Source organism: Lipotes vexillifer, unplaced genomic scaffold, assembly GCF_000442215.2.
Source record: "Lipotes vexillifer unplaced genomic scaffold, Lipotes_vexillifer_v1.1 scaffold447, whole genome shotgun sequence".
Lineage (NCBI taxonomy): Eukaryota > Metazoa > Chordata > Mammalia > Artiodactyla > Lipotidae > Lipotes > Lipotes vexillifer.
This window is the reverse complement of record NW_006786302.1, coordinates 642,513-666,293: the sequence shown is the minus strand read 5'-3', so window position 1 is coordinate 666,293 and position 23,781 is coordinate 642,513. Positions and strand designations below refer to the sequence as shown.

The 23,781-nt window shown below is 39.2% G+C and overlaps 1 protein-coding gene across 1 annotated transcript in view; it reads left to right on the top strand.

Annotated features, from left to right (window-relative positions):
• Positions 1 to 1,496: 1,496 nt before the first annotated feature.
• Positions 1,497 to 23,781, top strand: part of TWSG1 (twisted gastrulation BMP signaling modulator 1) — a 31,080-nt gene continuing 8,795 nt past the window's right edge. Inside the window, exons 1-2 of the mRNA XM_007458446.1 lie at positions 1,497 to 1,649; positions 21,316 to 21,415. Of these exons, the coding sequence (XP_007458508.1) occupies positions 1,530 to 1,649; positions 21,316 to 21,415 (220 nt within the window). The 5' untranslated portion in view covers positions 1,497 to 1,529. The remainder of the gene's footprint in view (positions 1,650 to 21,315; positions 21,416 to 23,781) is intronic.

The following is a 23,781-nucleotide window of genomic DNA, read 5'->3' as shown; positions in this document are numbered from 1 at the left end:
CTGGGTCTGGAGGCCGCGGCCGGGCGGGAGGAGCTGGAGGACCGGGAGGACCGGGCCCGCTCGGCCTGGGCGGCCTCCGCGGCTACGAGGCGGGGCGGGCGTGGGGCGTGGCTCCTCCGCCGGCGGCCGGGGCCGCTGTCAGCGCCTCCCGCTCGGCTGCTGCGCTTTGTTCCCAAGGCCCCGGAGGGAGCCGCTCCCCTAGGAGGAGCTCGGTTACCTGCCTCTGCGTGCCTCGTTCACCTGGACGCCTGTTCTGGGAAGGTTCGGGGAGCGGGACGCAGACGGCCGTGAGGTGGGGGGAAATATCCCATTTTCAGTTGCTGTGGGGAGAAAACTAGCTCTGGAAGAATCCGTTTTCCGATGCCTTCTTTGGCCTTCACGAATACGTGCCGGTGGCTCCGGAGTCACCGGACTTGGGCGTGCGGTTCAGTAAAGCGAGCGGTGGGTCCTGACGGTACCAGGAGGGTACCCCCGGCCTCGGCCACGGCCCCTGGGGCTTTCTCCTACAGAACCGAGCCACACGGGCACAGAGCCCGGTACTCTTCACCTTCTTCTTGCCTTTGCTTTATTGTTCTTGCTAACACTTGGAATACAGGTTTACAGCAATCATAAAGGCCCATAAACGCACCTTTTATCCGTCTTACATCACTAGTCGTTTATTTAATTGATTCTGTTTGGGGGGTGTGTTTTAAACCCCAAGAAGTTTTATCTTCTCCTTTTTAAAAGTTTAATGACTGTGTTGGTTGCTCAGCCACTGTCAGAATTTGTGCTGGTCTTTCTTTCCTTTTTCTTTTTGGACTGTAATATTTTCTTCAATATCTTTGAAGAATCAATGGTACCTAAGGTAGAGAATTAAAAGAATATCTTCACATTTTGGTAAGTTAGAGTTCTTAATGCACTTAATAATTTACTATTCCCTTTGTTATTCGCTAAATTATTTAAGGAGCAACTGTCCACTCCTTCCGCTGAGCTGCTTCATTTTGGCTAATTATGTTAAGAGACAAAATGAGATAGTAACAAGTAGACACTAGAATAATTTGCATTTTTAAAATTTGTCTTAATTCTAAGAATTAAAATATTGATAAATGTTTTTAAAATTATAATACAATATTAATAGTTTTTTTTTTTTTTGCAAAGCATTGAAACTACTTATTTGCTTTATATATTGATACTTTCAGGTTACTGATTGTATGTTTACACACACACGCACACACACACACATTCACTTTAATTTTCAGTCACCATTTCTGGGTACTCTGAGGAATTTCAGAATTCTGTATCTTTGAAGATGGCTAACAAGATATTACTGTATATTGTAGCTTTTTAAAGTAATCTTTCATTGAGAATAATCTTTAAACAGTCACTCAAAAGTCTTTTAACACAATGAGTCTTGGTTTATTTATTTGATTTTCATTTTTGTATTTGTTTTTACCCTAGCATTTGCCTTTGAATTAAAGTTTTTGTTATTTTTTTTTCTTTTTGTTTGTTTGCTTAGCTTCCTGGGAGTTGGTGATTGTCTTTGAAGAAACATGAAGTCACACTCTGTTATGCTTACTGTAGCCATCCTGGTGTTCCTGACATGGGTCCCCGTGTCACTGAGTTGTAACAAAGCACTCTGTGCTAGTGATGTGAGCAAATGCCTCATTCAGGTAGGACTAAGAGTACTTTTTTACTATTAAAATACACTGTAGAGCAGATACAGAGCACATATATACAGATAGAGAGTGTAAGGTCTGAGGTAATGAACCATGACACTGGTCTGGGGTTTTGCCCCCATACTTCTCTTGCATACAAGCAATGTCAGACTCAAGGAGTTCAGTACGGAAAATAATATCCAGCCTTGTAAACATGCTGTTACAAGGTGATGAGTAGCCTATTCAGATGAATTAAAGGGTTCCCTTGTATAATCTAGTTTACATAGCAAAGAGGCTCACTATATTTAGAAAAAGAAATTTAGCTAGTCAAATCATAGACAAACTGTTTCCTAAATATAATACACTAATTGTCTGTTCTAAGTAACAAGTTACCCCAAACAGCAACTTAATGCAGTAAACATTTATTATTTACGCAGTTGCTGAGGGTTGGGAACCTAGGAGCAACTGAGCTGGGGAATCAGGGTCAGGGTTTCTCAAGGTTGCAGGTGTTGGAGAATATGCTTTCAAGATGCTTGACAGTGATCTCTCTCTCAGCCATCAAGGCAAGCCTTTCTGAAGAGAAAAATGAGGTTAAGTAATGGCTTAGTTTACAGAGCTATTAAGTGGCTGTGGAACGTGGCCTGTGTTTGAACCCGAAGCCTGTGGCCTTTCCATACACATACTGGTTATTACTGTTCTTAAAGTTGCATTAATTAGTGGTGAACTTCATGTCTTATACAGCTGTTCTCCCTTTTCCCATCCTGTTAGACCGTCAGCAGTCTTGGGTCTGTATTTATTAGCCTCTCTTCCAGCTGTTGGCTAAGAAATTCAGTAACCACACATATTAGAATTCTGTATAAAGTGTGACTCAGCTACCTCTTAGCTGTAATCCTGACATGAGAGCATTTGTATGTACTAGAAGTGGTAATGATTTTTATAGATGAGAGGCATTATGTGCTGATTTGTGACATTTTGGTCCTCATTAATAGTTAAAATTCTGGGAAGCCTGGCCTTTATGTGAGTGTGGTTGTCACCATCTCATACTCTGTACCCTCACTTTGCATTTTAACCAAAACATTTAACTAGAGAGGTTGGTTGGTTAGGGTTAGGGTTTTCACTATGGATGTTTTTAAGCATAAATAGAAGAGGGAAGAGTATAATGAACAGCAGTAATAATCAGCAGTTACAGCCATCATTCCCTCGGGGCTACCCTTGCTTCATCTCTATTCCCCTGCACTGTTCACCCTATAGCTCTGTTTAGTGTCAGTCAGACCCCTGATGTTATTTTATCATAAATGTATTGTCTATCTCTGAAAGATAAGAACTCTTGAAAACATAGCTATTAGCACTTTAAAAATTAACAATAGGGCTTCCCTGGTGGCGCAGTGGTTGAGAGTCCGCCTGCCGATGCAGGGGACTCGGGTTTGTGCCCTGGTCCGGGAGGATCCCATGTGCCGCGGAGCGGCTGGGCCTGTGAGCCGTGGCCGCTGAGCCTGTGCGTCCGGAGCCTGTGCTCCGCAACGGGAGAGGCCAACAGCAGTGAGAGGCCCGCATACTGCAAAAAAAAATAAAATAAAAATAACAATAATTATTTAATATCACGTAGCTTTATACATGGAAGTTTTTTTTAATTTTATTTATTTATTTTTGGTTGCATTGGGTCTTCATTGCTGCGTGCAGTCTTTCTCTAGTTGTGGCAAACGGGGGCTACTCTTCGTTGCGGTGCGCAGGCTTCTCATTGTGGTGGCCTCTCTTGTTGCGGAGCTCGGGCTCTAGGCGCGCAGGCTTAGTAGTTGTGGCACACGGGCTTAGTTGCTCCGCGGTATGTGGGGTCTTCCCGGACCAGGGCTCAAACCCATGTCCCCTGCACTGGCAGGCAGGTTCCTAACCACTGCGCCACCAGGGAAGTCCCTACATGGAAGTTTTGATATGGCACGTCTGCTTAGGCTTGTGCTGGCTGAAAATTTGGTAGTTTTCTCATGAAGTCCAGCTTTGTGCAGTGGTCAGAGGTGAATCTGTGCCACTTCCCACGTTTGTTTCAATGTATCTTCATTATTCATTATTGGAAATAAAGTCTTATAACAATTGCTATATTCATGTTTAGGTAGAAATTTGCTTAAATCTCAAATTATTTTTTTGACTCTCCAAGTCTGTAATTTCCATTATTCAAATAATTAAAAATTGGATTTTATTTTAAAGACCTTGCTTGGTAAGGCAGTATTTAAAGAAGAAAGCATTTGGTTACTATCGATAAAAACTCTCAGAAGTTTTTGTTTGTTTTGCTTTTCAGTTTAAAATTCTGTAATACTTACAAAATGTTTCAAAAAGTAGAGTAAAAATTAAGTGTAAAAACTGGAAAATCAGGTGAAGCTTCACCTGTTTGTTAAATGGTGATTTTAGTAAACTCATTGGAAAGAAGGTAGGACTCTTTTTTTTTTTTTTTTTTAAACCACTAATTCACTGATGCAAACATTTCTGATTCCTGTTCCTTCAGAACTAGGAATCATCAAATCTTTTTCTGGAATAGTAGAGACAGTGCTTCTGGTGCATAGGGGCAGGGTGCTTGGGGTTAAAATGATAGAGGCCTCGAGTATTGAGGGTTTTCTTGTTCATTTATTCCTAAGCACTTATGACATTGTGCTAAGCACTTACTGGACATTGCAGTGAAATGTGATTGGTTCTGCCATTTACCTGGTTTTATGGACCCTGCTGATTATTTCACATTCTGCCCTTTACTCTCCTTACATTCCCTCACTGTGGCTGTGTGACAAACCACCCCAAAGGTCAGTGGCTGGAAACAACAACAACGTTTATTTTGAGCATGAATTTGCATCCTGTGTGGTGCTTGGTAGGGTACTTCATCTGCACCACACAGCATTATTAGCTGGGGCGGCCTGAAGGCTGGCAGCTGAAATTACCTGAGGCAGCGCTGTCCACTAGAACTTTCTATGATGATAGAAATGGTCTGCATCAGCCCTGTCAGGTACAGTAGAAACTAGTCACGTGGTTGTTAAGCGCTTGAAATATGACTAGTGTGGCTGAAAAGCAGATTTTTAAATTTAATCATTTTAATTAATTTAAATTTAAACAGCTGCATGTGGCTAGTGACTGCTGTATTGGATATCACAAAGCTGGGCTAGGAAGATTCTTCGTTCTCTTTCTCTCTCACCCCCCTGACCCCCTTTCTCTCTCCCCTCCTTTCCTCCCTCCCTGTCAGTAGTCTCTTTGTATGACTTCTCCAGCATGCTGGCTTAAGACTAGCCAGATTCCTTACATGTTGGCTCAGGGCTTCCAAGACCATGTGTCTCACGAAACACAGCAGGGGAAGCTGTATTGCCTTTTATGGCCACGCCATTGAGGTTATGGTGTTACTTCCATCATGGTGGTAGGCCCATCTGGATTTAAGAGGAGGGTACACAGGCCCCGCCTCTGATGGAGGAGCATGCGTGTAACACTAAGGAGAGCTTAGTGGATGGGGTGAATGACGTGGCCATGTTTGGAAAATACAATCTGCCACATCTTAACTGTGACTTGACCGGCTGCGTGATCTCAGAGTTTCCTTCTAATTCTACATAGTTCTAGAGAAAGCAACCAACTATTTTTATGTGTTAAGTATATATTTTTTTAATCAGAGTGTCTCTATATGCCTATTCTGGACATTTAATATGAATGGAATCATACAATATGTTGTCTTTTATGCCTGTCTTCTTTTATTGAGCATAATGCTTTCACAATTCATCTATATTATAGTATGTATCAGTACTTAGTTGTTTTATGGTCAAATAATATTGTACTGTATGGATATGCCACATTTAATTTATCCATTCATCAGTTGATGAATGTTTAGATTGTTTCTACCTTTTGGCTATGCAAGTAATGGAGCTGTGGATATTTGTGTATAAGTTTTTATGTGGATATCTGTTTTCATTTCTTTTGGGTATATACCTAGGAGTAGAGTTGCTGGGTCATATTTTCTATGTTTAACATTTTAAGGAACCACTAAAGTATTTTCCAAAGTGGCTGTATACATTTCCACCACTGTGTATGCAGGTTCCAATTTTTCTACATCCTCACCAGCACTTGTTATAGGCATCTTAGTGGGTGTGAAGTGGTTTTGATTTGCATTTCTGTAACGACTAATGATATTGAGCATCTTTTCATGTGCTTATTGCCATTCATATATCTTCCTTGGAGAAGTGTCTATTCAGAACCAATGCCCATTTTTTAATTGGCTTATTGTCTTTTTATTGTTAGGTTATAAGAGTTATTTATATATTCTGGGTACAAGTTCATTATCAGATATATGACTTGCAAATAATTTCTCCCATTTTGTGGGTTGTCTTTTCACTTTCTTGATGTTATTATTTGCAACACAAAAGTTTTAACTTTTGATGCAGTCTTATTTATTTATTTATTTATTGTTGCTTTTGCATTTGGTGTTGTAGCTAAGAAACCATTGCCTAACTCAGGGTTATAAGATATACTTGTCTATTTTCTTCTAAGAATTTTGTAGTTTTAGCTCTTATATTTAGGTCTGCAATTTATTTTGAGTTGATTTTTGTATATGGTGTTAGGTAGGGGTCCAAATTTATTCTTTTGTGTATGGATATCTAGTTGTCTCAGCATCATTTGTTGAAAATATTATTTTTTTCTCTGTTCAATTATCTTGACACTCTTGTTGAGAATTATTTGACCATAAATGTAAGAGTTTATTTTTGGACTCTCAGTTGTATTCCATTGATTTATATATCTATCTTTTTGCCAGTACCACACTGTCTTGATTACTGTAACTTTGTGGTATGTTTTATAATCACAAAGTATGAATTTTCTAATTTTGTTGTTTTTCAAAATTTGTTTTTAATACTTTGGGCCCTTGCATTACCATATAAATTTTGGGGTCAGCTTTTTGATTTCTGTAATAAAGCCAGCTAGGATTTTTATATATAAATATATTTGACTTTATTAATTGGAGTAGTTTTTGGTTTACAGCAAAACTGAGCAGAAAGTGCAGAAGGATCCCATATACTCCTTTCCCCTACACATACCCACTGTTTCCCCTACTGTTAACATCTTGCATTAGTTTGTACATTTGTTACAATTGATGGACCAATATTGACATACTATTATTAACTAAAGTCCACAATTTACATTAGGGTTCATGCTTTGTGTTCGACAGTTCTATGGATTTGACAAATGTATAATGTCATATATCTGCCATTACAGTGTGACACAGAATTGTTTTGTTGCCCTAAAAATCCCCTGTGCTTCCACATGGCTTCTGCATCCCCCACCACATTTTACTGTCTATATAATTCTGCTGTTTCAATATGTTATACAGTTGGAGTTATACAGTATGTAGCCCTTCCAGGCTGGCTTCTTTCATTTAGCAGTATGCATTTATGGTTCCTGCATGTTTTTCTGTGGCTTGATAGCTTATTTATTTATATTCCATTTTATGGGTGTATCACAGTTTGTTTTCTATTCACTCATTGAGGGACATCTTGATTACTTCCAAGTTTTGCAATTAAGAATAAAGCTGCTACAAACATCCATGTGCAGGTTTTTGTGTGGACATAAAATTTCAACTCATTTGAGTAAATACCAAGGAGCACAATAGCTGGATCATATGCTGAGAGTATGTTTACTTTTGTAAGAAACTGCCAGACTGTCTTCTAAAGTGGCTGTACGGTTTTGCATTCCCACCAGCAGTGAGTGAGAGTTCCTGTTGCTCCACATCCACACTAGCATTTGCTGCTGTCAGTGTTTTGAATATTAGCTGTTCTAATTGGTGTATATTGGTATCTCGTTTTAATTTGCAATTTCCTAATGACATGTTGAGCTGTTGTTCATATGCTTTATTTGCCATCTGTATATCCTCTTTGGTGAGGTGTCTTTATGTCTTTTGCCCATTTTTAAATTGAGTTGTTCATTTTCTTCCTGTTGAGTTTTAAGAGTTCTTTGTATCTTTTGGATTAACAGTCCTTTATCGGTGTCTCTTGCAAATATTTTCTCCCTGTCTGTGGCTTGTCTTCTTGTTTTCTTTTTCTTAAGATTTTTTTTGATGTGGACCATTTTTAAAGTCTTTATTGAATTTGTTACAGTATTGCTTCTCTGTTTTTATGTTAATGGTTTTTTGGCTGCAAGGCATGTGGGATCTTAGCTCCCCAACCAGGGATCAAACTTCACACCCCCTGCATTGGAAGGCGAAGTCTTAACCACTGGACCTCCCGGCAAGTCCCCTGGCTTGTCTTCTTAATCTCTTGACAGTGTCTTTTGCAGAGCAGAAGTTTTAAATTTTAAAAGTCCAAATTACCCATTTTTTCCTTTCATGGATTGTGCCTTTGGTATTGCCAGCTATGATTTTGATTGGGTTTACATTGACTCTGTAGATCAATTTGGGAATTATTGCCATGTTAACAGTATTAAGTCTTCTGATTCATGAGCAAGGAGTGTCTTTCCTTTTATTTAAATTTTTCTTTCATTTCTTTCAACAGTATTTTGTAGTTTTCAGCATACAGGTCTTATACTTCTTTTGTTAGGTTTATTCACAGGTATTTTTTCTTTCTGATGTTGTTGTAAATGGAACTGTTGTCTTAATTTCATTTTCAGGTTGTTCGTTGCTTGTATGTAGTGTCGTAAATCTTAAATCTGTTTTCACCTTATTCTGCTTTTTGGGAGAGTTCCTTGACTTTGAATGCTTTCTATTGAATTTTTAAATTTTAGCAATAACTTTAAAATTTTACTTCTTATTTTCTGCTTGCTAATTTTTCTTTTAACACTTTTACTTGTATTTGAATGCACTGTTTTCTCAGATATCCTGAGAATACTTACTGGAAGTTTTATTGATGGAGATGGAGGTGTGTCTCCACCCCTCACCTCCCCATTCTGTTACGTGGATTTCTCTTTCTTCCAAGATTATTTTTTTCTTTCAATTTATATCTCTTTCATGCAGGAGGCTTTCCTCAAATGTATAGTGTTCCTTAGTTGTCCATTATAGTTAGGAATGAAGCATAAAAGCCTGATTGGGAGACTGTGTTTGTGGGGAGGGCTGACATACACAGACTGGAGGGTATCTCCTGAGGGACAGGGAAGCCCTCGATGCTGGAGTGTGTTTTCTGCTCTGAGGCTGATCATTTTCCTGCAGAGAAGTTTTTGGTTTGTTTGTTTTGAATGGCTGGTGTTCTTGCTGTGGTCTGGGTGGTGGTTGGTTGGTAGATGCTTGGTTCTTGTCTTTGTGCCCTAGTGTTGGGGGTTGCCTCTGTGGTCTGACAGAAACTTGAACTTTAGTGCCCTCTTTTATTCCTGTTCTCTTCAGTTGAGGAATAGATTGGCTATTGGCGTTTCATGTGCCAAGAACTGTCAGCTGGTGTCCTTAGGCCTCTTTAGTGCTTCTCTTAAAGGGGATCCCCAGAATTATATTCAAATTTGCAATTTTCTAGGAGAAAAGTCCATAGCTTTCAGGAGGTTCTCAAGTGGTTGATTGTCCTGAAAAGGTGAAGAATTGCTGGGGCTTTGTTTGCCATCACACTACTAAGTTATTAAAATTCCACTTTCACATTCAACAAAGTACGAGGCACGTTGACATTTTAGATGGAAATAATAGCTTTTCTCCTTAAACTTAGAGAAAAACATGCACAGAAATGAAGGTGGGAGATAAGAACTTTAAGAAAGGCCATGCTATAGAAGTGTAAAGAAACTTCCCTCCTAAGAGGGAGTTTAGCTTTTCTTTTAGTTATTTGGTTTGAACAACATCTGTAGTGTTGAAATGCTGTACTCTGAGGATAAGTTAGAACATTTGTTTATGTTGAGCCCTCCGCAACTCATGAAGTAACTAAATATAAAACATTTTCCCTGGAAGCTCAGGCTTGTGTGAATGTTTTTTACCAGCACAGTCATTCCTGCCTCTCCTACAAGTTGCTACGCAGAAGGGTGGTCCCTACGTAAATATTTATGTTGTGCTTCTGACAGGAAAGAAATGTAATTTTAACATCAGGAAAGTAATATTGTCATCTTGGTGTGTTCCTTTGCTCATATAATGAGTGGTTGAGCTGTCTTCTTTCAGGGGAGAAATGGTAAAACAGGATTTTTTTTTTTTTTTTTTTTTTTGTCTTGCGTTATGGGGCCTCTCACTGTTGCGGCCCCTCCCATTTGCGGAGCACAGGCTCCGGACGCGCAGGCCCAGCGGCCACGGCTCACGGGCCCAGCCGCTCCGCAGCACGCGGGATCCTCCCGAAACGGGGCACGAACCCGCGTCTCCTGCATCGGCAGGCGGACTCTCAAGCACTGCGCCACCAGGGAAGCCCGGTAAAACAGGATTTTGCTTTTAATAAGATCTATACTTGTTTTTTCTTCTGCTTTTGTGAAAAGAGCATTTAAAATCTGAATCAATATTATGCTTCTACACCAGAAATCTCAAGACCCATTTTGTATTAAGAACTGAAAAACCAGGGCTTCCCTGCTGGCACAGTGGTTAAGAATCCACCAGCCAATGCAGGGGACATGGGTTCAAGCCCTGGTCCAGGAAGATCCCACATGCTGCGGAGCAGCTAAGCCCGTGCGCCACAACTACTGAGCCTGTACTGTAGAGCCCGTGAGCCACAACTACTGAGCCCTGTGTGCCACAACTACTGAATCCTGCACGCCTAGGGCCCATGCTCTGCATGCAACAAGAGAGGCCACCGCAATGAGAAGCCCATGCACTGCAACGAAGAGTAGCCCCCACTCACCACAACTAGAGAAAGCCCACACGCAGCAACGAAGACCCAACGCAGCCAAAAATAAATAAATAAAGAAAATTTATTAAAAAACAAAAACTGAAAAACTCCTTACTGATTTGTGAGTACTTTCAGCTAATATTTATGGTCATATTTAGGATGATGTAAACTTTATATTTCATGAAGATATTCAAACTTAGGTTCAGAGATCATTGATGCATTCTTTTAGCACTTTACTGGTTTTCTGAATATTTATTTAGCGCTTTTATATACTAAATCAACAGTCTGCTTTTTTTTAATTCTAAAAATTGATTTAACTGCTAAAGAAATCTTAGATTATCTGAAATAAGTTGGGATTTCACAGTAGTTTCTCATTAATAATTCTAGTTGTTTTTAATGTATTTTGTTTTAAGTTAAAAATATAAATAGTTCAGGTAACATCAGGAATTTCTTAATCACAGCAAACTAAAAAATTAACTTTCTCTTCCTTTTTCCTTAATGAGTGCTAATCAAATTCCACATTAGTTTTCTTGCTACAGTTATCTTTTTTTTTTTTTTTTTGAGGTACGTGGGCCTCTCACTGTTGTGGCCTCTCCCATTGCAGAGCACAGGCTTCCGGACGCGCAGGCTCAGCGGCCATGGCTCACGGGCCCAGCTGCTCCGCGGCATGAGGGATCTTCCCAGACCGGGGCACGAACCCGTGTCCCCTGCATCGGCAGGCGGACTCTCAACCACTGGGCCACCAGGGAAGCCCATAGAGTTATCTTGATTTGTTACACTACTAGTAATATTTTGGCATATAGTATACAGTGTTCCCTCTTTCCTTTTATAAACACTACCTTATTTTCCTATAGTGTATTCTCTCTTTTTTCTGCTTCCCTGCTCTTAAAAGTTGTGACTCTAACTTATTTTTGTCCTGTTTTGCTTCAGTTAATACCTCATGAAATTAACATCCAAAAGTAATGCGTTAGGGACATCCCTGGTGGTCCAGTGGGTAAGACTCCACGCTCCCAATGCAGGGGGCTGGGGTTTGATCCCTGGTCAGGGAACTGTATCCGGCATTCATGCTGCAACTAAGAAGCCTGCATGCTGCAACTGAGAGCCTGCGTGCTGCAACTAAGAGCCCACATGCTGCAACAAAGATCCTGTGTGCTGCAGCTAAGACCTGGTGCAGCCGAAATAAGTAAATAAATAAATCTTAAAAAAAAAAAAAAAGTAATGAGTTAGACCTGATGTAATTTAAGGGAAGAGTAAGTTTTGTTTCCCTTCAAATGTTAGCAGTTAGAATAGCTGGTAAAGTCTATAAGTGGAGACTAAAATTTATTTTCACTGGCTGTTTCACCTGTTGAATTACATTAAAACAAAGATGAAGGGGACATCCCTGGTGGTACAGTGGTTAAGAATCTGCCTGCCAAGGCAGGGGACATGGGCTCAAACCCTGGTCTGGGAAGATCCCACATGCTGCAGAGCAACTAAGCCAGTAGGCCACAACTACTGAGCCTGTGCTCTAGAGCCCATGAGCCACAACTACTGAGCCTGCATGCCACAACTACTGAAGCCTGCATGCCTAGAGCCTGTGCTCCGCAACAAGAGAAGGCACCGCATTGAGAAGCCCGCACACCGCAACTAGAGAAAGCCCGCACAGCAACAAAGACCCAGCGCAGCCAAAAATAAATAAATAAATAAATTTAACAAAAAAAAACAAGAAAACAAAGATGAGGGCTTCCCTGGTGGTGCAGTGGTTAAAAATCCGCCTGCCAGTTCAGGGGACAAGGGTTTGAGCCCTAGTCCTGGAAGATCCCACATGCCACAGAGCAGCTAAGCCTGTGCACCGCAACTACTGAGCCTGTGCTCTAGACCCTGCGAGCCACGACTACTGAAGCCCGGGCGCCTGGAGCCCATGCTCCCCAACAAGAGAAGTCACCACAATGAGAAGCCCGTGCAACACAAGGAAGAGTAGCCCCGGCTCGCCGCAACTAGAGAAAGCCCACGCACAGCAACGAAGACCCAACACAGCCAAAAATAAAAACAAATAAATAAATTTATTTTAAAAAACCAGAGATGAGGGGGACTTCCCTAGCAGTCCAGTGGTGAAGACTCTGTGCTTCCACTGCAGGGGGCACTGGTTCGATCCCTGGTTGGGGAACTAAGATCCCACAAGTCATGTGCCATGCCCGCCCCCCCAAAAAAAGAAGACCAAAGATGAGGATTTCATTGGGACACTTGGAAGTTTTCAAATATAATTTTAATAGGGAGAATAGTAAAGTCCCTATTTACCCGTCACTTAGCTTCACCAGTGGTCAGCATATGGCTGGTCCAGTCTCATCTCTACCTGCCCCTATTTCACCTCACCTCAATGATTTTAAAGAAATGCTTTGGGGTACTTTTGTAGTAAGTAGGATTAAAATTTTGTTACAAGGTTTATATAAGAAATGGATGTCGTTTGATATATTTTGGTAGATCATGTATGTACATGAACTTGTATGCTGATTTATTTAGCCAGAAAGATAAATGCTGTTTTCTGTATTTCACTTGTTTATATTATTTTCAAGGCAAAAGTTTGAATTTATAAAGAACATGATGATAAGATTTGGTTTACATACTTCTGTTCCGAGTTTGAAAGTCTGTCTGATGGCCTCCTTAAAGAGTATTAATTTGTCAAAACAGATTTGTTGTAACGTAATTAGAATTATGTTTATTGTTTTGAATAAAGCCTAATTGTTCGAGGGTGTGTTGTTTATATATTGGTTTTTAAATACCCATTTGACCTATGTAAGGGTTGTGAAAATAGTATCAGCACAGGTACAGTCTTGTTGGTTACCGATGCTCATACAGTGTTCATTTTCATAATTACCTTTGTTCTTACATTCCTGGGAGTTTTAGGTCAAGATATTATAAACACTTATAATTTGTTTGATTTAATATTTAAGAACATCAATTTGTGTTTTTGAGTGTGTTATTTTTTTTATTGTATGAAATTAAACTGGATCTTCAGAAGTCCTGCTACTTAAATTTAAAATGTTTACTTGCCATTATAAAAATATTTTGTTCTCAAAGGAATCCACAAAATACATAGAAGTAGAAAAAGGAAACTAAGTCATTTATAGTCCTGTTTTCTAAACACAGACTACTCTTAATATTTGATATAGTCCTTTTTAGTTTTTTTTTCTATGTTTAGGTGATTTTTAACACCTAAACATAGAATAAAGTTTGTATATTATATATACAGCTTTCACATTTTGCATTTTTCATCAGCATTGTTTTATGTTTCTTTGTTTTTAAAAAAAGTATGTTAGCTTAGAGAAGTTTAGTTTTAGCTTGAAAGTAAAATAGAGAAATATATTTTCTGAACTATCTTCTGTACTGCTTTCTTTAATAACAGTTAACATTTATATAATGCTTTATGTTTTTCAGTTCAGATTTGTTAAAATAATAAATTTATGGACCACAGTGTACTATACTGGTCCTTCAGAGATGAGATGAGGTATTCCCTAATCTCCCAAAGCATTTTTGGGGTCAGATTTATTGAGGTATAATTCACATACAGTATATTTCACTCTTTTTAGGTGTACATTTCTGTGATATTTGATAAATGTATGCTCATGTAACCACTACCACAATCAAGATAGGGAATATTTTCATCACCCTTAAATGTCCCTTCGTGCCCCTAGGGAATCAAGACTAGCCTCCTCCCCAGCCTCAGTACTTCTCCACCACTGATTGATTTTTGTCCCTATAATTTCACCTTGTCCAGGATGTCTTAGAATCGTATGTTGTGTAACCTTTTGTGCCTGGCTGACTTCTTTCAGTTATAATGCTTTTGAGATTGACCCATGTGGCTGCGTGTCTCAGGGTCTCCTTTCCTTGGTCTTGCTGAGTAGTAGTCTGTTGTGTGGATGTACCCCATTTCTTCATCCATTCACTAGCTGATGGATGCGACTTGTTTCCAGTTTTTGGTGATTATGAATGAAGTTATTTACTTCCATTTATAGGTCTTTGTGTGGATGTATGTTTTCGTTTCTCTTGATTAAATACCTAGGAGTAGGATTGCTGGATCACAAAGCATCTGAAAAGCTGAGATTTGGTGTTACATGCTGTAGTTTACGGGCCAGGACTTGAATCCAGATTCTGTAAATCCAAGTCATTTGCTGTCTGCTAGACTATAATGTTGATTTCAATGGGCATATTTCCCTGTTTTAGCAACATTGCTAACAAATCTCTCAGATTTTGGCAACAGTTAAAGAATGGAGATATTTATCAGCAACTTTACATCAGAATATAAATAAAAATTTCCCTCAAGTTATTAGTTTCCATCTCTTACCTGGAAATTTGGAAGTTTATAAAATAAATTTTAACTCTTAAAGTCTAGGCTTAGTCTTAGATGAATAATTACCCCCCCCATTTATTTTGCATGGATTAAGATCTCACCAGAACCTTAGATGTATAGAGAACAAGATTTTCCGTTAAAGTTGATTTAATAATTATATAAAATCTGTCTTCTGGCATAAAAAAATTAAAATTCTTTGTCATATTCAAGATTTTCAATAATACAAATGTAAAATACTTTTTTAAAATTTATTTTTGGCTGTGTTGGGTCTTTGCTGCGCGTGGGCTTTCTCTAGCTGCAGCAAGTGGGGGCTACCTCTTTGTTGCGGTGCGCGGGCTTTTCATCGCGGTGGCTTCTCTTGTTGCGGAGCGTGGGCTCTAGGCACGCAGGCTTCAGTAGTTGTGCCACTCGGGCTCAGTAGTTGTGGCTCGCAGTCTCTAGAGCACAGGCTCAGTAGTTGTGGCGCACGGGCTTAGTTGCTCCACGGCATGTGGGATCTTCCTGGAGCAGGGTTCGAACCCGTGTCCCCTGCACTGGCAGGCGGATTCTTAACCACGGTGCCACCAGGGAAGTCCCTTCATATAAGTTTTTAAAGCAAATTGCCAAATTATCTCTAAATACTCATTCTGGTCAACATAGGATAGCTCAAATGTATAAACTTCTGTTTTCTATTTAGTATAAAGTTATAATTTTTTCCACCATAAATGTATTGAACGGTGTGATTACACTTTAAGAACATCTAGCGTGGTACTTCACGATCCATGTCACTCTGGCTCTGACACGCGGAAGCAGTGGTGGCAGGAGCAGCTCTGTGGCAGAAGATCTGACGTCGGAGCCCAGTTGGGCTGGATCACTGACCCATCCCTTCCAGCCTTTCATCTGTACCAGGAGCAGTGCCCATACTTTCCCTGGGACTTCCAGACCAGGGAGGCAGATGATGCGATCATTAACTGGCCCAAGCAAAAAAAGAATTAAGTATTAAATCCCAACACACTGGTTTTGCAACTCTTGCCATTGATACTTATTTTACCTTTACAAACAATGATTAAACTTTGGCAATAGCACTTGTAATTGTATTCAGGTACTGAGAGTGAAAGATATAATAGTGCCTTTGATTAAACAACCTGAAGGGTTAGCTAAGTTTAATTATGGGCTCATTCTCTCTAAGAAAGTAATAACTATAATTATTGAGATGCTAAATTAATAAGAAATAAGCTTTATATTTCTCATCTCATTGTTTAAAAAGCAGCAATAGCTATCCAAAACTGGGGTCAAATCTCAGCCACTTACTAATTGAATGATGTACAAATTCATCACCCTATATGAAAATGAAGATGAATAATACCTTGATAAAGGCTTTATGAGCTCCAGGATAATGCATATAAAACACTTAGCACAGTGCCTGTTAATGTTACATAAAACCCACTTAGGAACTTTGGAGGAGGCTGTGGCAGGAAATAAGTGGAGACGCTGGATCCACCTTTCTTCTGTGAACGCTGTGTTTGCTTGGGATCCCACGTTCAGCCGACTGAGCAGTGCTCAAGGTTAGTCATAGGAAGGTTAGTGAATTACGTAAATAGTCCACACAGGAATCCCACATCTCAGCACAACCCTCTTTCTAGTTAATATGGAAGACTTTGAAGTAATAGTGACATGGAGTATAATAATGACGTTTCTGAAGGCGGTGATACAGAATGAGAACATGGACAAGCTGTGAAAGAGATGAAGTATTTAAGGCCTGCTTCTGAACTTTGGTACATAGTATGTTCCATTATGGAGCCATTATGTTGACAGATTTTTATTGATCCAATAGGGAAATACTTTTTAAATCAGGAGAGCGTGCCATCATTATTTTGTTAGAAACTCATAGGAATTTACTGAAGTGGGAGGAACTTGGGTGCTTTTTCCTTCTACTCTGGTAGATTTTTTTCAAAGTCTTTTATGATTTAAAAAAAAAAAACTCTTAAAAATTTAAAGCATTCCTTTTATCTTGACTCTAGCCTCTTTAGCAAAGCCTTTCTAGTTATAGAAGATTCATTTATGTTCTCATAAATAAAACAACTAAAGTAAAGATTTCTTTTTAAGTGTCCTGAAGAAAAGATTCTACTTAATTTAAATGGAGTAATTTTTTATGTTTTTCTGTGATCCTTGATTCTTCATAGTTACGTTTTGGTGTGTTTTTTTTCTTTTGTATTTCCAGTATGTGACTTCAAAGCACCTTACATTTTTTTTTTTTATATTTAGAAACATTCTTCCCAACCATAGTTTGCTAGCTGTCCAAAAAATTAAAATATATTTCCAAATGTGTTTATGACCAAACTTATTTAATAGTGTGATTCTGAAGTACACATAAAGTGAATAGAAAATAATGGATTTCTTGATGAGCTACACGTTTGTTATTCATAATTATTTACACATAGAAATTCATTGTTTCCTTTCTTCTTTTGACTTGAGAACATAGAAACAAAACAAATCATTTCCACAAATTTTTTCTCTTTAGTTTTGCAGTGAGGTTTTTGAGATCCAAAATGCCATATGTTAACTTTGCCTGTGTATTATTTTTCTCCTGGAAATTAAGAAGTTAAATGTGTAATACTGGCTAAAAAGTTCATTTGAGGAGCTCGTTTTCATTATTTTCCAATCTCCTGGAAAGAATGCTTGCGTGAGTTTTGAAGAATACAGGTTGTTTGGTACATTTTGAAGCTTATTTACTCTCTGAAATCTCATAATTTATGAAATCAAATTTTGGCTTTATTAAGACAGATTTTTCATTCTATTTTGTAGTAAGATGGAAAGAAAATATTAGTTAGCATTCAACCAGTTTTAGCAGTAATTTTTACCAATGAAGTCTTAACCTGGATTTTTGTCTGTTTAATGGTATAGTAATAAAGCCTGTGTTTCAGTCATTTCTCCCATGTCTCGGCTTCCTAGAGCTTCTCACTTTGTATTCTATCAGTAAATTAAAAGTCATTAAGCATGTTACTTCAGTGCATTGTTCTGTCACACTGACATGTAAAAGTACAGGATAGGCATCTATTAAGAGGGTGTGAAATACATTTAATCTTAAGGGGTAGATAAGGCAAGTTCAAGTACCTTTTAATAGTCTGAGTTTTAACCTTCCATTAGTTAGCAGTCATCTGATGTTATCGTCCACCCTTTCATTCCAGTTTAAAACACCTCACAAAAACCTGACAGTAAAAGGTAGAATGAATGCTTTAAAGACTCAGATTTCTCTAATGTCCATTAAATCGACATTCATTTTAAAATTATTTAGCATAATATACAGTAATTCATTTAACAGGCTACCATTTGAAAGCTGTGATAGGAAAAAGGAGAGACTTATTCTTTGACTAAGTTTGTTACTTTCCTAATATGTTTCTCCTGAGCTATGTAGATAATGTAAATATACACAAGATAGTAAAGGAATATTTTCTATGGATAATGTAAATTAAAATTTTAAAAAACTATATTTCTTGTGACTAAGTTGCAACCTTTTTAAAACTTAAGAACAGGGCTTCCCTGGTGGCGCAGTGGTTGAGAGTCCGCCTGCCGATGCAGGGGACACGGGTTCGTGCCCCGGTCCGGGAAGATCCCACATGCTGTGGAGCCGCTGGGCCCGTGAGCTATGGCCACTGAACCTGCACGTCCAGAGCCTGTGCTCCGCAACGGGAGAAGCCACGACAGTGAGAGGCCCGCGTACCGCAAAAAAAAAAAAAAAAAAACTTAAGAACAAAAAGTATCAATATCCTTAACTCTGATGGCATTTTTTTTTAAATGCGTACTAAGAAAATGTTCTCTCACTCCGAAGACGACAGACAGATTTTTATGGAGAAACAAATCACAACATACAGCTTTGGCAGCTCTGTTTTTCTAAATTTCCAAGTAAGTTTGAGTTTGTGTGAATCAGGCATCACCAGTTTTAATGATGAAGCACTGGTACTTCTCAGGAAGGCCGTCGTGCCCTTTTAGTCCCTCTCTTTCCATCAGGCCTAGTAAGGTTACTCAGGGTGTGCATTACATGCATGTGGCCTGAGTATAGAATTCCATGGTACTAAAATATTATAATTTACATATATTAGGTCACAGCTATATACTGACATCAAACTAATGAATTAGAGCATAGCACAAGTGTTTTTTTTTTTTTTTTTTGGCCATGCCACACAGCTTGTGGGATTTTAGTTCTCTGACCAGTGATCAAACCTGGGCCCCCTGCAGTGGATTGTGGTGTCTTAACCACTGGACCACCAGGGAATTCCCAGCAAGTGTTGATTCTTGAAAGTGCTGTGTAATTGTGTAATAACTAGGGGACTTTTTGAGAAAAGGAATTAAATGTCAGTGTTGCTATATCTGATAAGGGGTTAATATCCAAAATATATAAAGAACTCATACAACTCAATAGCAAAAAAAAAATAGAATCCAATTTAAAAATGGGCAAAGGACCTAAATAGACATTTTTTCAAAGAAGATATATGAATGGCTAACAGGTACATGAAAAGATGCTCAATATCGTTAATCATCAGGAAAGTGCAAATCAAAACTACAGTGTGCTATCACATCACACTTGTTGGAATGGCCATGATGGCCATCATTAAAAAGATAAGAGATAGCAAGTGTGGGTAGGGGTGTAGAGAGAAGGGAACCCTTGTGCACTGTTGATGGGAATGTAAATTGGTGTAGCCACTGTGGAAGACATTTTGGAGGTTCCTCAAAAAATCAAAAATAGAACCATCACATGATCTGGCAATTCCACTTCTGGGAATATATTCAAAGGAAGCAAAAACCTAACTCCAAAAGGTATCTGCACCCCCATGATCATAGCAGCATTACTTACAATAGCCAAAATATGGAAACAACCTAAGTTTCCATTGGTGGATAAATGGATAAAGAAGTTGCGGTATATGTATATAATGGAATACTCTTCAGCCATAAAAAATGAGGAAATCCTACGATTTGCAACAACATGGATGGACCTTGAAGGAACTATGCTAAGTGAAATAAGAGCAAAAAAACCCCAACAAACTCATGGAAAAGGAAATCATACTTGTGGTTACCAGAAATGGGGTCATGGGGAGGGGGAATTGGAGGAAGGCGGTCAGCAGGTACAAACTTGCAGTTATAAGATAAATAAGTACTAGGGCTGTAATGTACCACATGATGACTGCAGTTACTACTGCTATATGATGTATAGGAACGTTGTTAAGAGAGTAGATCCTAAGAGTTCTCATCACAAGGAGAAATATTTTTTCTTTTTATTTTATCTATATGAGATGATGGATGTTAACTAAACCTATTGTAATCATTTCACAATAAATGTAAATCAAACCATCATGCTGTACACCTTAGACAGTGATGTCTGTCAATTACTTCTCACTAAAACTGGAAAAATATCAGTTTGTAAAAAATTATGTCATATTAGAATGATTGATTATCTCCAGTCGTCTAGAAACATAATAAGATGAAGTTAATAGGGATAAATATTATGTGCATGTTTAACTTTTAAAATATATATATAATATCTCATCAACCAGGGAAAGCCAACTGAGCCGTGTGGCCACGGAATTTCCCTTTAGGTTGGGTTTGTTTAGCAGTGACTCTCTGGTGGCCAGGGAAGGGGCAGAGGGAAGGCTAAAGGAATTACCTTGAAGCTTCATGTACAAAGCAAGCCATGTTAATTAGTTTTCGTGCAGTAACAAACCATCCCAAAGCTTCCTGACTTGAAACAATAACTGTTTATTTTGCTCTTGTTTCTGTGGGTCAGCAATTTGGCCTCTATCAGCTGGGTGGGTTTTCTGGGCTCATTCTTGTGTCTGTTGTCAGCTGCTGAGTTGGTTGGAGGCTGGCCGAACTGGGATGGCTTCAAGATGGATGGACTCTCCCAGGCTTCACGTGGCAGCTGGGCAAAGTTCTAAGAGAACGAGTGGAAACACTCCAGACCTCTTGAGGCCCAGACTCAGAACTGACACTAAATCACTTCCACCAAATTCTGTTGGTCAGAGCAAGTTTCATGATCATTTCCATTCAAGGGGTCTGGAAATAGACTCTGTCTCTTGATCAGAGGAGCTGCAAAGAGGGTGACATGGGGAGGGGAAGAATCACTGCCTTCTTTGTAAACAGACTGCCACGCCAAGCACACTGTTTTAATATATTGTAGATCAATGAAAATAGTTTTTAAAACATGCTTTTATTCACACTTTACATATTGAGAAACCACAACTCCCACTACAGGTCGGCTGGCCATGCATTTAGATTAATTTGGACAGTGAATCTAATAGCTGGAAAGTAAGTTTTGTTCTTATGCTGAATTATTTGTTGAGGTAGTATGGGGGGTAAAGTTATGGGTTATAAAGTAAAATGTTTTCATTTTGTTTCAAAATAAGATAAAAGGATCCAAAATGTGTTTTCTGAATGTGTCCAAAAGAAAATCTAAATCTACTTAGATCTAGTAGTACTTAAATCTAAACCTATCTACCTTGTAGATATTTATGTTCCTACAAATAGTTAATGATGTTGAATAAAAACATTGTGCCAAGAGTAAATTACTATAAATGTAAATATTATGGAGTTTTTCTGCTGCAGAAAATTAACAATTTTAAATATAGTTATTTGGAATTTAAAATTTGAACATCTGTCTCATTTCTAGGAGCTCTGCCAGTGCCGACCTGGAGAAGGAAATTGTTCCTGCTGTAAGGAGTGTATGCTGTGTCTTGGGACGCTTTGGGATGAGTGCTGTGACTGTGTTGGTAAGTTGACATACAGTAAAGTTTCTTAATATTTCACATCACGGAATCCTTTAAGAGACTTTAAATAATATAAATGTATTTTTTGTGCCTAGACTAGGTTTTTTATAAGATACTGTAGGTGTATAGAACAATATATTATTGCATTTGCTTGTATTTAATAGTATTTACATATATATGTATTTGTATTTTTATAGAAAAGGTCTGGGAGGAAATTAAAAGCTCTTATTCTTGGGAAGTAGAAGTGGAGGAACAAACAGGGTTTTTTCACTTTTTCTTTTTTTTTTTTTTTTTTTTTTGCATTATGAGGGCCTGTCACTGTTGTGGCCTCCCCCACCGCGGCGCATAGGCTCCGGACACGCAGGCTCAGCGGCCCTGGCTCATGGGCCCAGCCACTCCGCGGCATGTGGGATCTTCCCGGCCCGGGGCACGAACCCGCGTCCCTTTTTCTTTTTTTTTTTTTTTGCATTATGAGGGCCTGTCACTGTTGTGGCCTCCCCCACCGCGGCGCATAGGCTCCGGACACGCAGGCTCAGCGGCCCTGGCTCATGGGCCCAGCCACTCCGCGGCATGTGGGATCTTCCCGGCCCGGGGCACGAACCCACGTCCCCTGCATCGGCAGGCGGACTCTCAAGCACTGCGCCACCAGGGAAGCCCCTACTTTTTCATTTTTATACTGTTGATGTATATATGTTTTTAAAAGCCATGCAAATTAAATTAGATTATTTTTTTTAATGAGAGGGGTCAGGGAGGGGGTGGTTTCGGGGGGAGTCGGGCTTGGCAGAGAGCAGAGTTGTTTGTTTGTTTGTTTTTCTTTTGTCTGCACATGTGGGGTCTTAGTCCCCGACCAGGGGTTGAACCCGTGCCCCCTGCATTGGAGAAGCATGGAGTCTTAACCACTGGACTGCCAGGGAAATCCCCTGTTGATATTTTCTTATAAGAAGTATGTGGTATTGTCACAAGTAAAAATAGGTACTTAGCATAATAAAAATAGATTATCTTCATTTATATACGACTTCATTACAAAGATCCTTGAGAAACCAAAAGGTGTTTTAAGGGCTTTCTGAGGAACAGTCTCTAAGATGTATTACGTAAAAAAAAAAAGCAAGGTGCAAGAGTATGTTTATAGAATGCTATCATTTGCGTTTTGGAAAGAAAACTTACGTGGGCAGACTGTTGCTGGGAGAAACACTCATCCTCTCTCTGACCAGTTAACTCTTTAACCCTTTAAAACTGCAGTTCAGCTGTCCCCTTTTCTCAGACTCCTTCCTCATTGGACTGAGATAGGATCCTCTGTGCTATAAAGAGAATCTGTTTCTCTTTTCTGATTGTCTCTTAAGAGTAACAGCTGTAGCTCATTTCATCTTTGCTGTCCAGCATATTCCTCAAATCCTGTGGTTTTTAGATCTGGATCTCTACCCTCAGGCTTTGTTTTGGGTATGTGTGTGTTTGTTTTGTTTTTACTTTTCCAGATGTACACAAAAATAGAGAGCACAGTGAACTGCTGTGTACCTGTGCCCCAGCATCAAGGCCATACCTGTTCCACCCGTCATCTATGTGTCTATCCCTGCCTTTTTTGGTTGGATGACTATAAAGTAAATAAATAGTTTTACTACAACTCCAAACTACTTTAGTTATTCATCTCAAAAAAAGAGTAAATTTCCTTACATAACACAATGTCAGTACCACATGACTAACATGACTGACAATACTTCCTCAGCATCTAATACCCGGTCCTACTCAGATTGCCCTAGCTGCCTAAAGGTTGTTTATAGTTGTTTTAGTCAAAGCAAGATCCAACAGAGTCCACTTAGTATATTTAATTGTTAGATTTCTTTTATTGTTCCTCCTCCCCTCATCACCTTTTAAAATTCCATTGACTTGTAGGAACTAGTGAGTTGTGATGGAAAACATGCCACTTTCTGGATTTGCCTGATTGCTTCCTGTGGTTATTTAACTTGTTACCCTGTCCTCTCTATCTCCTGTAGATCTAAAGGCTGATCGGACTCAGGTTTAGTTTTGGGAGGTGGGGTGCAGTGTACAGTGTCCTCATTAATAATATCTTGTCGTCCCGCTTTCAGTGTTGCTAAAATTGGTGGGTGGGTTCAGATGGCGAAGGTTTGACGACTTCGTGGTGAGTCCCCACCAGTCTTTCACCCAGTGGTTCCACCCATGGCTTTTTTATATATATTTGGCGTTTTAATCAGTTGTTGTCATTATTATTATTTTTTGCTCAAATTGTCCCATCTTTGGTTAGTAGGAGGCTCTTCAACTTGGCTCTTGAGTCTTTTTGACATGACTTCTGTCGTCTTTGTTGGTTTCAGACAGGCTGTCCCGGGCTCATCTTATAAATGCACATCATATACATT